This window comes from Amblyomma maculatum, chromosome 2, assembly GCF_055883805.1.
Source record: "Amblyomma maculatum isolate TAMU_Amacu chromosome 2, ASM5588380v1, whole genome shotgun sequence".
Taxonomy (NCBI): Eukaryota; Metazoa; Arthropoda; class Arachnida; order Ixodida; family Ixodidae; genus Amblyomma; species Amblyomma maculatum.
In genome coordinates, this window is record NC_139345.1 from 118,053,998 (window position 1) to 118,068,800 (window position 14,803).

The 14,803-nt window shown below is 46.5% G+C and overlaps 1 protein-coding gene across 6 annotated transcripts in view; it reads right to left on the reverse strand.

Annotated features, from left to right (window-relative positions):
- LOC146199670 (adenylate cyclase type 5-like) overlaps nt 1-14,803 on the reverse strand; it is a 238,128-nt gene that overhangs the window by 38,318 nt on the left and 185,007 nt on the right. For 4 of the 6 annotated variants that reach the window (XM_084595176.1, XM_084595178.1, XM_084595182.1 and 1 more), the window contains 5 exons: nt 12,492-12,731; nt 6,872-7,030; nt 4,558-4,800; nt 2,950-3,112; nt 1,376-1,473 (listed from right to left, as the gene is read on the reverse strand). In XM_084595176.1, coding sequence (XP_084451302.1) covers nt 1,376-1,473; nt 2,950-3,112; nt 4,558-4,800; nt 6,872-7,030; nt 12,492-12,731 — 903 coding nt within the window. The remainder of the gene's footprint in view (nt 1-1,375; nt 1,474-2,949; nt 3,113-4,557; nt 4,801-6,871; nt 7,031-12,491; nt 12,732-14,803) is intronic. The other 2 variants (XM_084595179.1, XM_084595181.1) reach the window with 1 other exon arrangement.

Here is a 14,803-nt window from a genome sequence, read left to right on the forward strand (position 1 = left end):
CTAAGCTGGCTTCACGACGAACGAAACGAAGAGCAGCGACGTATCGACCCATCTTCAGAGTCCCGCCATGAGCGGAAAATAAGTTCCAGCAAGCGCTCGCGGACGCGCCAACTCCAAGCGAACCCGCATACCGGAAACAAAGGCTCACTTTTCCCTGTTTGATGTTGCGATCTGGCTATAAAGGCACCGGAACGATCGTCAGTGAAAGATTGTGTGGCATCCCATAGACTGTTTATTTTCCAGAATGCCTTGTTGCAGTATATGCGAAGGTTCCAACGGGAGATAACAATATGCGAATGCCTAACGCCTACAAATAACTCTAAATTCATGAATCCAATAAGTCAAGCAGCTTGAAACAAAGTGGCACATAGGATAAGACCAGGCACGTATATGCTGTACCTCTCAGTTTGAAGTTTCCTGCGAGAAAAATGCTTTTTGCGGATCTTGGCAATTTCCGCGAGTCCTGCTTCCGTGCATGGTCAGTCTAAGCAAAATCGAGCTGTTTTAAAATTTCGGGGAAAAAAAAAATGACGCTTGTCTGCCGATGGGAGCAACATTGTGTGATCCGGCCAGTCTCCATTATCTATGATGTAAATAAATAAAGGACAAAAAAAGAAGAAGAAATCGCTGTGTGGCGTTTGAAAACGGCCGACGTGGAGATGAAGTTGTAGATGGCCGATGCGTGCTAATAAAGGGAGTTTAAATCGATGACATCGGTCTCGAATAATGTTCGCATTCGCTGTTTGCAACGCTGACGCCAGAAAATTCACGCAGTGGCCCTCAGCTACTCTTCTACCTTGTTATCTTGCATAAAAAAAAAAAAAAAAAATCCACGTAACAACGCTCAGCACATTTTTTTTTTTTCGTCAAAACTCTGACAAAAAAAGTTTGAACGTGCAGTAACGGCGAAACGCTGAGGCACCGGAGCGTACGAAATGGTTCCGGGCAATGGCCATTCTTACTAGTTCTTGGCGCGACCGCAGTTTCGTGAAAATTGAAATCGCCATGTACGTTTTCACGGGAGAGCTGTTGTACGTATATAGCTATCAAAATCGCTCCGACATGAGTGATTTCGAGGCGTCCTTGGAATACATTTAAAAGCGCGATGGAAACGGACGGCCTGAGAAAGAATGCGCATAATTTACGCCCCATCCACCTGCATATTCTACACGGTGGCGGGTTACCGAGATGTCAAAATGGCGCGGGGTAAGGACTACTAAAATCCTATACATAGGCGAAGAACTTAACGATAAAGCTGTAAGCGGATTTCAGTATCACAACGGCCTCTGTTCTATTTTCCTTTTGTGCATGCAAAAGTATGACACTAAATGCAAATGAGACAGCATGGGGGTATTATACTAAAGAGAATACTCACAGATCCAGGATGATCATGTGTATGATAAATATGAACACCAACACAACTTCCGCACAAACGATGTATATGCCCAGCATCGGGTCCGGCTCCTTCATATACTGTGAATGGGAGAGGAGAAAAAGAGCACAAAACTCATAAACTAGTGGAGTGTAATAGGTGTATCGTATTATAGGCGCTCTCCACACATTGCGTAACAAATGAAAAAAACAAAACACGGTAAGCCACTATTAATCATGTACGCTGATTGAATTTTACTTATTCGAAAAGAAGTGACGTCAAATTCGTGGGCTAACGAAATCCGCACAGGTTAATTGGTACCCAAAAACGAAGCACACGATGCCTGATGCCCCGACACAGAGATGCTTTCCGAGAGTAGGAACAGAATATGCGATAGCGTAATGCGACAGACCGACAGTACAGTGCGCTAGAATATACCGATAGTTCCTGCCTCAGTCCACCAGAGGGAAGACACCGCACCCTGTTGCCAACACGTATTCGCATAAACCAACGCAGCTCCCTGTCCACCGCAGCTGAATACTTTTACGGACCTTATGATAAGCAATCGATGCCACGTAATGCATTGTATTACCAGTCGCGACTCACCAGCGCACTGGAAAAAAAAAAAAAAAAAAAAAAAAAACACCCTCAAGTCTGAGGAGGCGGAGTTTCCTTACTCACGAAGTTAGTACCGACTGGCCGCTTTGGTATGTGGATAGCTGATGGCTTTGTTCGCTGCATCTTATTGTGATCTTATTGTTCAATTAACAAGAAATGACTTATCATCATCATCAGCAGCAGCAGCAACAGCAGCAGCCTGACTATACCCGCTGCAGGGCGAAGGCCTCTCCCATATTTCTCCACTTAACCCGGTTCTGTGCTAGCTGCATCCACTTGACCCCTGCGAACTTTTTAACCTCATCCGCCCACCTAACTTTCTGCCGCCCACTGCTACGCTTTCCTTCTCTTGGAATCCAATTTGTTACCCTAAGCAACCATCGGTTATCCTCTCTTCGCACTACATGTCCCGGCCATGCCCATTTCTTCTTCTTAATTTCCACTAGAATGTCGGTAACTTGAGTTATTTCTCTGACCCACTCTGCACGCTTCCTATCTCTTAATGTTACCCCTACCATTTTGCGTTCCATATCCCTCTGGGTAGTCCTCAACTTAACTAGAACTCTCTTGGTTAGCCTCCACGTTTCAGCCCCATAGGTGAGTACAGGCAAGATGCAACTGTTGTATACTTTACTCTTGAGCTATACCGGTAAGCTGCTAGTCATAATCTGCGAGTGCTTGCCAAATGCGCTCCATCCCAATCTTATTCTTCTTGTTATTTCCTTTTCATGGTCCGGATCTGCGGTTACTACCTGTCCTTATAGACTTATAGAAAGCGCTGAATAAAGTGATCGACCTTGCCAAGGTCTCCAGTCTAAGTGCGGCCCAAACTTTGACGGGAAACGTCGGCAACACGAAATGAAGGCACCAGACGCTCATATACAATGAAAGCAGGTGCGTCAAGCAAGACAGTCGTGAGAAGTGCGGCGGCATCCCGCAAGAGTGCGTCACGCACGTACCTTCTCCTCGACGTCGGCCTTGTGGAAGGTCAGTGTAAGTTTTTTGCAGTGTTCGGCGCGAAGCTGCTCGATGCTGTGGGCGTCGATGGCGTGCGACAGGTAGTCGTTCACTTCCTCCTGAGAGTTCTTCTTCTTCTCGCCGCCCGAGTAGCCCTTGATCCTACTGCAAAGAAGTGGGGAGGGCGTACGCGCAAGCGCATGAATAATGCAGGCACTTTCCATGGCCGCCCACGCGTGCACTATACTCATCCCGGTTGTGCAGAACACGCTTGTGTAGAACATGATGTTTCTTGGAGTCTCCAACACGCAAGCTCGTAAGGAGCGCTCCTTCCGAACTCGCTCTCGGCATAATCCTCTTACTATTATTATTACGTTTTTTTTTTTATTTGCCGCCGGACGAAACAAGTGGCTCCTATCTTGTGCCAGACAGGCTGAGTCGCCCGAGCGCTCCGACCATGCACGCTCTGCAAGAAGCCCGCATAAATTGTTGTCCTCTAGCGGCCAGGCGTTGAATAAAAAAAAAAAAAAAATCGATGTGCTGGTTGCTAAGCCGAAACGCTTGTTATTCGGGCGGTTTGTTACTTTCCGCTCTGGCGCGCAAGTGGAAAAAGGAGCGGGAGAAGAACAAAAAGAAAAAAATGACGAAGAGCTAGAAATATATGTTTGGGGCGCACGGCGCAAAACTGTTAAACATCAAGAAAATACAGAATTGCTCTATTTTTTATGCCCTTCACGAATGCCCATCTTCTCAGAAATGGATTTTTTATTTATTCTGCCTAACTTTCATCATCATTCGACGCAAACGCTCATCAACGCGATCTAAAGCAATACACGACCAAGCCACTAGGAAATGATTGTCGATTTTGCATGCCAGAGCTGCGCCAATGCCTATTATAGGCACGCCGCACAGCGACGGACTTCAGATTACTTCTGAAATCTACATTGTTTTAAAGGAGTATTTAGGTATTTTCAGTTCGAAGGCTTTGTTTTGTTTTGTTTTTCACGTTATGCCTTCTTATAAGTGTATCAAATTTAATTCACGCGGAGTAGCAAGTGGGTACTAGCGATGAAAGCTAAAACAACTAGAACAGCAACAGAATCCTAATACAGCCGTTATAAAGTAACGATCGAATGTAAGCAGACCGGTAATATAGAAATGCTAACACTGTCATCTTCCCAAGTGCAAACTGATTTCTAAAGCCGGTCACAGATCTTGTGGATCACCCCGAGCTGCCGTCCGCATGACTGCGCGGATTATTTTAGCAAGGAGCGATCACAGACACGCGACATGGCTCCCGCGTAACATACGTAGACACACAGTGCAAGCATTGAGCGACGCCTACGTCAAGAACAAGGAACATTGGGACTAAGTGTTAAAAAGTGCTTCACTACATGATCAGCTTCGGGCTGTCCAGCAGGCCCGCGTGGGAGCTGCCCTCTACACCTGGCTCCTAACCGAGTGTCCTTCAGGACCCCTACTGTGGGACATAAAGTTTTACCAAACCAAACAGTGCAAGCCCTGCTCACTTTAACGCCCTGTTCTGATATCGTCCATCGTCTATTGTGGATACGGTACAATACTCGAAACGCGAGACAGAGAACACCTACCCCATGTTGATGTGGCGTCTGGCGTTGGCGTGCCCCATGATTCGGATCTCCTTGGCGACGCCGTGCAGAGCGGAAGAGCCGCTGTTCTCGGGCGGCGCCATGCGCTTCTTGTCGTTGGGTATGATGATGAACGTCTCGATGTTGTGGTCGCGCAGGTACGGGTGACGCTGGCCCCCCTCGCCCGGAACCACCTCGTAGTCGTCGCCCAGGAATTGCAGCGTCTCCCGGGTGATGTGAACGCTCCTGCCGGAGGCCGAACGTGAAACACGGCTTAGTAGTACAGTATACTGCGGTCGCGGCAATGGTAGTGGAAATAGTTAGCGAACGTTGAGCGAACGCTGCCAGTGCCTATAGGTGCTTCCCTATAGGGCATTGCAGTCTCTCTCAAAAATATGCAAGCCGACAGCTACTTATACCCATTTTAGAAATATTCCAGTGTTGCTTTTAGACCCGTTGGAACTGCTATGATTATGAGGGGTCTGGGAAGTTGAGGGTGCAGAGCTGTTGAACAGTTTGCAGTGTTTCGATGTAAAGTAATTAAGTCCCACCGCACGGGCCACAACCAAACCTCCGGCGACCCCTTTATTTCTGAGAAAGATTGCACTACACTGCGAATACTACGAAAAAAAAAATCACATCGCTTTACCAGTAATTCTTAACACGATCCACTCGATGCGTTTACGTTTGTCAATTCTTGGGTGACCTGGATCTCATTTTGTGGCTGGCCAGGGTAAAATTTGAGTGGGATCATCGAACTGAACGTGGACGATTATACTTGGATATAAATTTTTGTCCAATCATGGCCGATGCATAATTTTGGGTGTGCCCGAGCCAAATTTGATGGTGACGGTTCATTTTACTTGGATATCAAGTTTAGGCCAAGTTGTGCGATTTCAATTTCCAAGTGACCCGGCCCAAAATTTTGGGGGTGGCCCGGGCCAACGGCCAAGAGTCATGTCCACCATAGTGGGCAATGGTGAGTAGGTTGCCTCATGGGTGGACATGGTACACCATATACTATACTTTTGTTTAACTAGAAGACACGCTGTTGCTATGCTAGACCCACAAGGTAAAATACGTTTCAGGGTTCACACTCCACCCGGATTTTGCAGTTTTGGTCGTGAAGTATACCTTTAGATCTAAAATAGTAGCATTGATCAGGGAATTAAACTCGACCTTTCTACGGTTATTCCACAGTTGGGAAAAAAACAACTATAAGGGAGCACGTGCGCTCTAGCCAATAGAGAGTTTGGTTCCAGACAGAGGATTAAACCGACCCCAGACGAAGGATTAGAATCAGCAGTAGAGGAAACAGAGGCTCAAAAAAAAAAAAGGAGCACAAGTACAGTGCCCTTCATTTGCTTGACCCTGCCTACTTCGTGCAGCTCAAGTTCTGTGCTAACTCCTGCCCGAAGCGAAGGAGCAAGCGCAGGAAGAAATAATTATCAATTTGCTTGTATGGTATTTCTGGGCTAACAAGGAAGATATCAAATTTTTTATGAACTAATGGAGTGCGAAAAGAAAGAAACGAACAGAAGTGCGTAGCCTGCTTGTGAGCGTGCATTTACACCTGACTCCCTAATTACAACCAAAAGTGCATACGACTCAATCGAAAGTTTTGATAGTTGACTACTGTTCTCTAAAAAAAAAAAAAAGAAAAAAAGAAAAAAAAAAAAAAAGAGGCCTATCTATCGATTCCATCTGCCTCTCCTGTCTCGTCTCACCTTTTGCGCTGTCATTCCTTGTCTGCCTATGCTTTCTCTTCTTTCTTGGATCTCATAGCTTAACTCTCTTGCCTGTCTGTCAGAATTGTAGAACACAAAGCAAAATGAAGTAGGGCTGAGGGGAAGTCTCAGTCCGCTAGCCGTCGTTTCGACAAAAGGACCTGTCTTCGTCTGAGGACAAGAGAACTTGTCTGCCCAGACAGACAAGTCCTCTCGTCGAAACGTAGGCTAGAACTGAGGCTTCCTCTAAACCCTCGTTCATTTTTCTCTGTGTTGTTATACGAGGATCTCATCCCCCTGCCCTCTCTCTGCCAAGAATCTCGGATTTTCACCCGTCTTCACGCTTGTCCCATTCTCTGGCTTTTCTGCTGAATTATCGGATTTGAATGCTCCGGGAAAAATTGATCGAACTTCAACTATATTTCTTTGTTTTTTCCTAGCAATGCTGAAATTCGGAAAGAAAACGACCTGCTTTCGCACTTAACTCGATGCCCTGCGAAATCCCTCTAGAAATCGCGGAGCTTAAGTGCTAACCTGGCAGTGAGTCACTGTTTGCAGTTGGTGTCACTTTGCGATAAGTGAGTGCTCACCCCGGAATGCCACCGGCCTCCATGTAGTTGGCGAGCGTGACATCGTTAGACCAGACGTCGAACTGCCATTTTTTCAGTCCCAGGACGCCGCAGTGAACCCGGCCCGTGTGGATGCCGACTCGCATGTTGACGTTGACGCCGGTCACGTCACGGACAAGTCTGGAGGACGCGTGAGGAAACGAAATTTCAAGTAAAATACAAACATACCTCGAAGCTTGTAAAATAAGGAGCAGAGTAGCACTCGTGCATAGAGACGAAGACTGCCGCTGACAGTCTCACAAAGGTGCTTTTTTTTTTCTTTCTGTTTTCTTTTTTTTCTTTTTAGCGGAACTCCGCTACTCAGTGTGCAACTATAGACCTCATCACCAGCAAAGTTTTTAGAAAACTTGGCATGCTAAGGCGCCGTTTACACCTCGCAAATTCTAACACAAGACATCAAGCTTACACTACACTGATAAGGCCAACCTTAGAATATGCTTCCGTCATATGGCATCCTCACCAGGACTCCCTTTCGAATCTTCTTGAATCCGTCCAGAATAAAGCAGCAAGATTAATTACATCATCCTACTCAAGATTTCAGAGCGTATCATCAATTAAAGAAGTTTTAAACCTATACCATCGCTCGCTTTCAGAAGGAAGTTTGCGCGATTACCATTTCTTCACACATTATACTATAGCAATTCGAAATTTGCTCGCTCCCATCTTCTTCCTGCTCCTCATCTCTCATCCCGGCTTGACCATGCGAACAAAATCCTCCCACTTTACGCGCGAGCAAAAAAATACCAATATTCACCACTCTCTTTAGCAATAAACGAATGGAATCAGTTGGCGTCAAATATCGCTGTTTTGACTGATTTATCAGAGTTTCAAGCAGCATTGCTAGCTTCTTCAGACGCATCGTAATCAATTTGCGCGGTTTTGTCGTTCCCTGTATAGAGCTTCCTTTCCTTGATTCTTTCGGTGTAACCTGTGTTTCTGAGTCGGTGAGATCTAAAATGCTTCATTTATTATCTTTTTTCTGGTTTTAGTTTCTGTATTCATGGTCAGCTTTGTAGTGTCTGTCATGCGCGATGTGCATGCTTTTCCCTTTTGCTGAAATCGCTGCACATTTTTATCTTTTTACAGTTCTCTTATTATGTTGAAATATTGCTTGCCCGACTATTTTTTCCTAGTTTTGTATAGCGATTACTATGACTAGTTATATACTTCCCTCACATACCACCATAACATCATCTGTTATCCTGTTTTTGTTCTACCCTGATTTGCTTCCACATCCCCCCCTATGTAATATGCCCTATTGGGCCTTTAGGGTATTTCAAATAAATAAATGTGTAGCAACGACCTTGACCTTCGGCCTCAGGTGATGTCTGACGTCAGAGTATGCTGATAATGTGGTAGTCATGTGATAACCACTGACATCACACCACCGTCACATCATTTAAAAGGCAATAAAGTTTAATCGAAACCAAACCGTGTACAACCTTGCTAAATTATGGATAGTAAGAGCTGTCGCTTGTATAGCTGTAGGTTCAAGTAGCGCTTAAACCTTTACCAATTTTTCTAAACGGCCGGGTATGTCTGAAGGTGTATGTTATTTACTTAATTGCACGCCATGAATTTTGAGGAGGGAATGCCTTTTAATAATAAACAATAACCTCTGTGCGTAACAATGCGATCCTATTATCTTGTTTCGCAAGTAATTTTTAGCCTCACTTCGTATATTCCATTTTATCAAGCCTCACATTTTGGTGACGATTGTTCTCTCAAGGCCACCTGTAAATTGCCACATAAACGCACTTTTCACCATCTACTTGCTGCTAAATTGTGCCACGACCGTGCCCTTGCGTCAATAAAATTAATTAATTTAAATATTGATTAACCGACCAACCGATTGACTGATTGATCGACAGATTGAATTATTTAGTCCTGCAGTGTTAACAAGTCCGTTGGCGCTTGGGAATACGATGAGATACCGGTCACGCGCAAATTGGAACATTCTAAGGCACTAGGGCTCAGCCAACGTGCCTGCCGTATAGCGCTATTCTATAAATAAAGACCGCCCTTGTCTTCTGTTCTCTTGGACTTATATAATTGCGACGTATCAAGCTAGATGGTACGCAGCTTTATAGCTAAAATTCGCCCCTCGGACGGCAGCTTGGAGCGGCCCACCTTTTTTAGAACACAGCCCCACGACCTGAAGGGCATTGCGGTCATTGCCTTCTCCGATATTCCACTCGCACGTTCATCATCGTCCAACTCTCCTATCGCGGAGAAAGCGAAACTTCAGCTCTCCATTTTTCCCAGGAAGTCGCCCGTGGTGACGACCGACCCACCATCGGTGACGAGCTAGGCTGCGAGTAGCGTGATCCAATCGCAACTCCTCTCCAAAAGTGTCCTTGATCCTCCTGCGACTTCCGTACACAATGCGAGGACGCACGAGTTAATTTATGCATTGCCACACGTCTTCACATCGCCCCCCCACCTCAAGCAAAGCAACATCTGTTCGTGTTGCGATGCCTGTGGTAAATCATGTTACCGTGGTATTCCGTTACACCAGATATACCGGTCCTACTTTGCACCCCTCTCCCCCCCCCCCCCCCTCTCCCCTCTCTCTCTCTCTCTCCTCAGCAGCGCGTTCATAAAGTAGTCATGGCTCAAGCACAGCGCCTGCACCGCCATGTCTTTCCAAAACTGTATCTACTTCTAGCATTCCATGCTGCCGAGTGCCAGCAACACAAGATGTCTTTCCCTCCCGTCATCGTGCTCGTCATCACGTGTTTCTCACTCGCACACTGAATATTCCAGCGCGTTCAAAGCCCGCGCCTCAGTCCCAACAGCTCATCGCATGCATCGGAATTGACTACCCTGCCACACGTACTAATCTGCACTGCTCGCGCCAACTTTTGACCGACGACCTCCGTCACAAGCATAGCCGCGTCAGCATACAAATCATCCTGCAATACAGCTCGCACCAGCACATCGTGGTGCAGCGCCATCACAGCTATGGACCTCATTTCGCTTATTGCTTAGCGGCGACTCTCGATTTCCCCAGTTTTCTGTTTTTTGTCCAGCCGCAGCCAGCCCTTTGGTGATACGACCTTCTGTATGCCCACTGCACTTCAACCTAGACGCATACGTGCAAATCCGCCGTGCTGTCAGCTGGCCTACCTGCGCACCTCATCGTTCTGCAAGTCGCTTTGATAAATATAAGGAAGCACTGCCCCACACTCTTATGCTTGCTTTAAGCAGCCATCCACATACCAAGAACAGGAGAAAGCGGTTTGCATGACACGGAATTTCGCACCAGACAAAAAACGCGCTGCAAAGCAAAGCGAATATACGCTCCCGTGCTGACATTTTCGCGGGCCGCGCTGCGGCGTCCTGACCTGCTTGGAATCTGGGACCTACGAGGCAGCTAGGGCATGCGGACCCTATATGTTCCTTGGGTCAGTATTATGACGCGCAGCAGCTTCGTCAGGCCTTTCGACAGATTCGCAGAAAAATGGAAAGGGCACATTCTGCGAATGATGCCAAGGCTGTCGATGAGCGTTGCCACAACTGCTAACCAAGCAGCCATGGCATATTTGCGAAGTCGCGTTTATTATGGGGGAAGTGGTTTTGTAGCGTAAAGCTACACTACGCGGGTCAAAGCCGAGTTTCGCGTGAGTGTGCCCCACCCGTTATGCGCATGCGCGAGAGCTGCGCCTAATTACGGAGAAGAAGGAGGAGGAGGAGGAAGAAGAAGAAGAAGCAGAAGGAGGAGGAGAAGAAGAAGAACGCTCGGTCACTCGCAGCTAATGCTTCTGCTACATGTTCGGTTCACACGGTTGAACCCTTCTATTATTTTTTTTTTTTTGCGATAGCTTTAAAGCCTCCGTTTTTCAGGAAACCAAGCATCGGCGTTGCCAGCGTTGTGAGCGAGAAACAACGAGTATGCCTCTATGAGGGGATAGTTGACAGGTAACATGGCCGTGACGGTTGCCTGACGTCACTGACCACATGGCATGGCTTATATGGCACGCGCTGCCGACTCCGGCTTCGCCACTGAGATGGGAAATTGGGATCAGATTCCAATCTTCCAGGACCCTTGCATCCCGGATCAGACACGCTGCCCTTAGTCCACGCCGGCACATTCGTACGGCTTGCTTAAAGCGGAGATTTCTATTTATGCCGAGTGGTCTTTTAATAATGTGATATCTTCCGACTGTATGTTAATGAGTACGCGTGGGTAATTGAGACCAACGTTAAAAGATAGCTTAACAAAACGCGTGCCATCGATGTTCAAACATCACTCAACTGAAGCCAAAATGACTGACAACTTTTCCAACGCGCACGATATGATGCGCAACGCTCGATTGCGAGATTCTTAGTGCATTAGGCATCACACCCACCGAAGTAACGCTGAAAGCAACAACGCGGTGAACACGTAGTCATAGGTTCGACTCCCATCCCTTTCGCCGGGTACCCGTTTTGCGGTGAAAAAGTCCAGGTAAAAAGAAATATATATTTTAGTACACGGACAGGTCTCTTGGCGAGGACTGAATTGAAACCTCTCGTGTATCGTCATTATCATAACCACAGACCGAATTACGTCCACTGCGAGACAAAAGAGCTTGTGAAAACATGGCTGCTCCCTGCTCCCCAAGTGTATCTGGTCTGACCCGGCGACGTCACATACCTGCCGCGCCTGCTCCATTTGCCTAACCTGCTAATCCGTGCCATCATATTGAGGGACTATCATTTATCTTATTTTTGCACTAGATGTTTTGCCTATACCTTTTTTTTTTTCTTCTTCTCGATTAAAGGTAAGCTGTCACTGACTCGTGTTTGTTCGCTAACCCATTCTGCTCTCTGCCTGTCTGTAAACATTACATATATCATTTCACTTTTCGGAGCTCACTTCATTGTTCCCATTTTGATTTCAAGCTGTAGTTAGTTACTTCTCCGCATAGTGGGCCTGAATTTTATTTCTTCTCAGAAACACTGCACTTAATGCGGAATGCGGATATTTCGCTGCAAACTAAGTAATTTATGACCGTGAAATAGATCGAAACAGTGCACACATTAGTTAAGTCTATTATACAACTTTTTGTCACCTAAGTTCTTTGCTATTTAAGGAACCACGCCGAGGGGCTTTCTGCTCCCACCGGGCACCAAGCGACAATAAAGTCGAGGTGAGTCCTCGGTTTAGAATGCCGCGCACTGTCCACAGATGTTCGTCACTCCTGCCTAGCACAGCAATGGAAACATGGTGGGGCAGCGTCGACGCTGTTGCGCACATATTCTCCCAATATACCGTCTTCGATGAATCACGCCTGGAAAACGTGACATAATCTGTCCCTGGAGAAACATAGCCCGTGACTTGCGTCACCACGCAACGTTTTTTTTTTTTTTTTTTTTTTTTTTTTCTGCACGTTGTCGCGATGTTCCCCTCGTTCAAGGCCGCCGCCGGCCAGTCGCTATAAACAGCCGCGTTTCTATTTCGGTGTCACGCGTATCGGGCGCATATAGCTTCCGCCACTAGTACAGGAAAACGTGCGCCTTTTTTGTCTCCGCATTTCTCGATACGCACACTCGTGAAAACAGCGCATGCGTGGGAGACATTTTACGCAACACTCACGCGATGGCCTCGATCATGTCGAGCCCCATCTCGACGCAGCACTGCGCGTGGTCGGGCCTCGGGTCCGGCAGACCCGAGACGCAGTAGTAGCAGTCGCCGAGGATCTTGATGCGCAGGCAGTGGTTCTCTGCGGCAAGCTTGTCGAAGCGCGCGAACAGCTCGTTGAGCATGCGCACCACCTCTTCGGCGGTGCACTGGGACGCCAGACTGGTGAAGCCGCAGATATCCGCGAACAGGATGCTGGCGGAGAGAAAGAGAAAGAAAGGGTTGGACGAATGGCCTTTGTTGAACGTGAACACTTGAGCAAAGGGATGGAGTGGACGTGGCCGTTCGCTTTCGCGTTTCGGCTGTTTACCCTTTAAAGCAGAAAAATTTGTTGGACAATCGACATCCGCGTTCAGCTAACCAAACAAACAAACCCATCACGGACTTCACCGCCTTTCTCTCACTCAGCGTCCAGAGTGAGCACTACCCTTAATGGCCTCTGCTGTCTTGAAAAAGAACTCGTTGAGGTAATGAGCAAGGCACATGGAAAGACGATGAAGAGAAGCAGAGGATCACTGCAGAATAAGACAATCTAGTTTCAAGGGCATGAGTTCAGCGCATACCGACGACCTACACAAGTGAATAAGATGAGAGATTATGCCACTTCTAACGCTAAATAGATGTTATTTGGACCGTTACTTCTCGTTTCTTTTTTTTTTCTTTCTTTAGAGTGTCGGTTTACCTAACGCACCTCACAAGAAGCCGCCCGTCGTGAAGAGAAGCCTCGCAGCCAGAAGCCTCGGCAATCAGTTCTTGCCGTCGCACACAAAAGGCGTCGAACACGCATCGACAAATATCTGCCTGCTGCTAACAGGTGCGTGATTGGCATACGCTGCAGGGTGCATTTCTCAGGGGAAGCTATAGTCGCGCTACAGCTCATACGTGGGCGCATTCTAAATCACGCGTCCAAGTAGGTTGCAAATTAATTACGGTTGTTTACAGTCGTGTCAACGTAGAAGACGAAAAGAAAAACGAATGCTGCGCACGAAACGAGATAATATTATTCGAGGATAAATAATTTCGCTAGGAAAAGGCAGAGAAGTATGAGAAGAGCAATATAAAAATAGAGCTGCTTTGAGATTTTAGGCACAATGATAAGGCAAAAAGAAGAGGATTAGAGGAAGAAAAGTATTAGAGCGATTTAGATTGCATCGAACGAAAATGCTAAAATGACCTCGTGTGTATTTTTGCATACGTTAAGAAAGCAGACGAGCTTTCCAAAGCCGAAAACTGGCAGAGGAAGATTATGCAATAGAACAAGGTGAAGACTGCCGGGAAGCTACTCGGTTATGGTGGAGTATCGATAACGTGCGCATAGCAAACGACACATCATATCATAGTCTGCTACATTGTCTCCTTTTCTCCCATCTGCCTGATTAGGCGGTACAACTCGCGTCATCGTGAACGCAAGAAGATCGGAGAAAATGCAGTTTTTTTTTCTCAAACTAATTAGGTTTTCTTAAGCTGGAAAACTAAACCGTGAAAAGAACACGTTGCGGTGAATAAAACGCGTACACAACGAACTATGTACTCGATGGTATACAGCCAATTATACTTGGATGGCTTAAACGTGATGGCGAGGCCTTTTAAACCCTCACTAGATAATAATAAAAAAAAAAAAAGGTGGAGTTGTGTTGGCGCAAGTTGTAAATAAAGACGCAAATACAGAAAAGTGGAGGAATATTTCAGGATGCTTAAATGTTATATGTACAGGTGCGGACATAAGTAAACGGAGCACAATGTTCCGTTAAAATTAAAATCACGCCTTCTGCACTGGAGTTAAGAAAACAATATTTGTTCAAGTGAAAGTGCCCCGGTACCTACTATCTGTCTGCACAAACCATGACTGCCGGTTTCAATCATGCAATTCAAGAAAATTTTTAGAAGGAAATAGCGTGCTCCGTTTACTTTTCACCTCACCGGTACAGTAGTGAGCAGCCGGTGTCGAAACTCTGGAAAACTAGGTAGCCTGCTGCATCAAAATGCCATCTAGCGGCAGTGACAGCGACAAATGCACCGCGATAAAATGTAGCACTGCCACGATTGTCTCAATACCAGATAGTTGCTACGAGATGGCGTTGTTTCCCGAGCTCCGTCACCGGCTGCATGTTGTGTATACCACTTTTGCTCACGACTGTGCATATATGATCAAAAGCGCAGAACCTTACTCGCCTAAGCTGCGATCTCTGAAAGCTTCAGAAAAAGCGCGCCGAGACAGTGAAAACGTAATAATAAAAGGAAAGAGAACGCAGACGGTCACTAAGCGA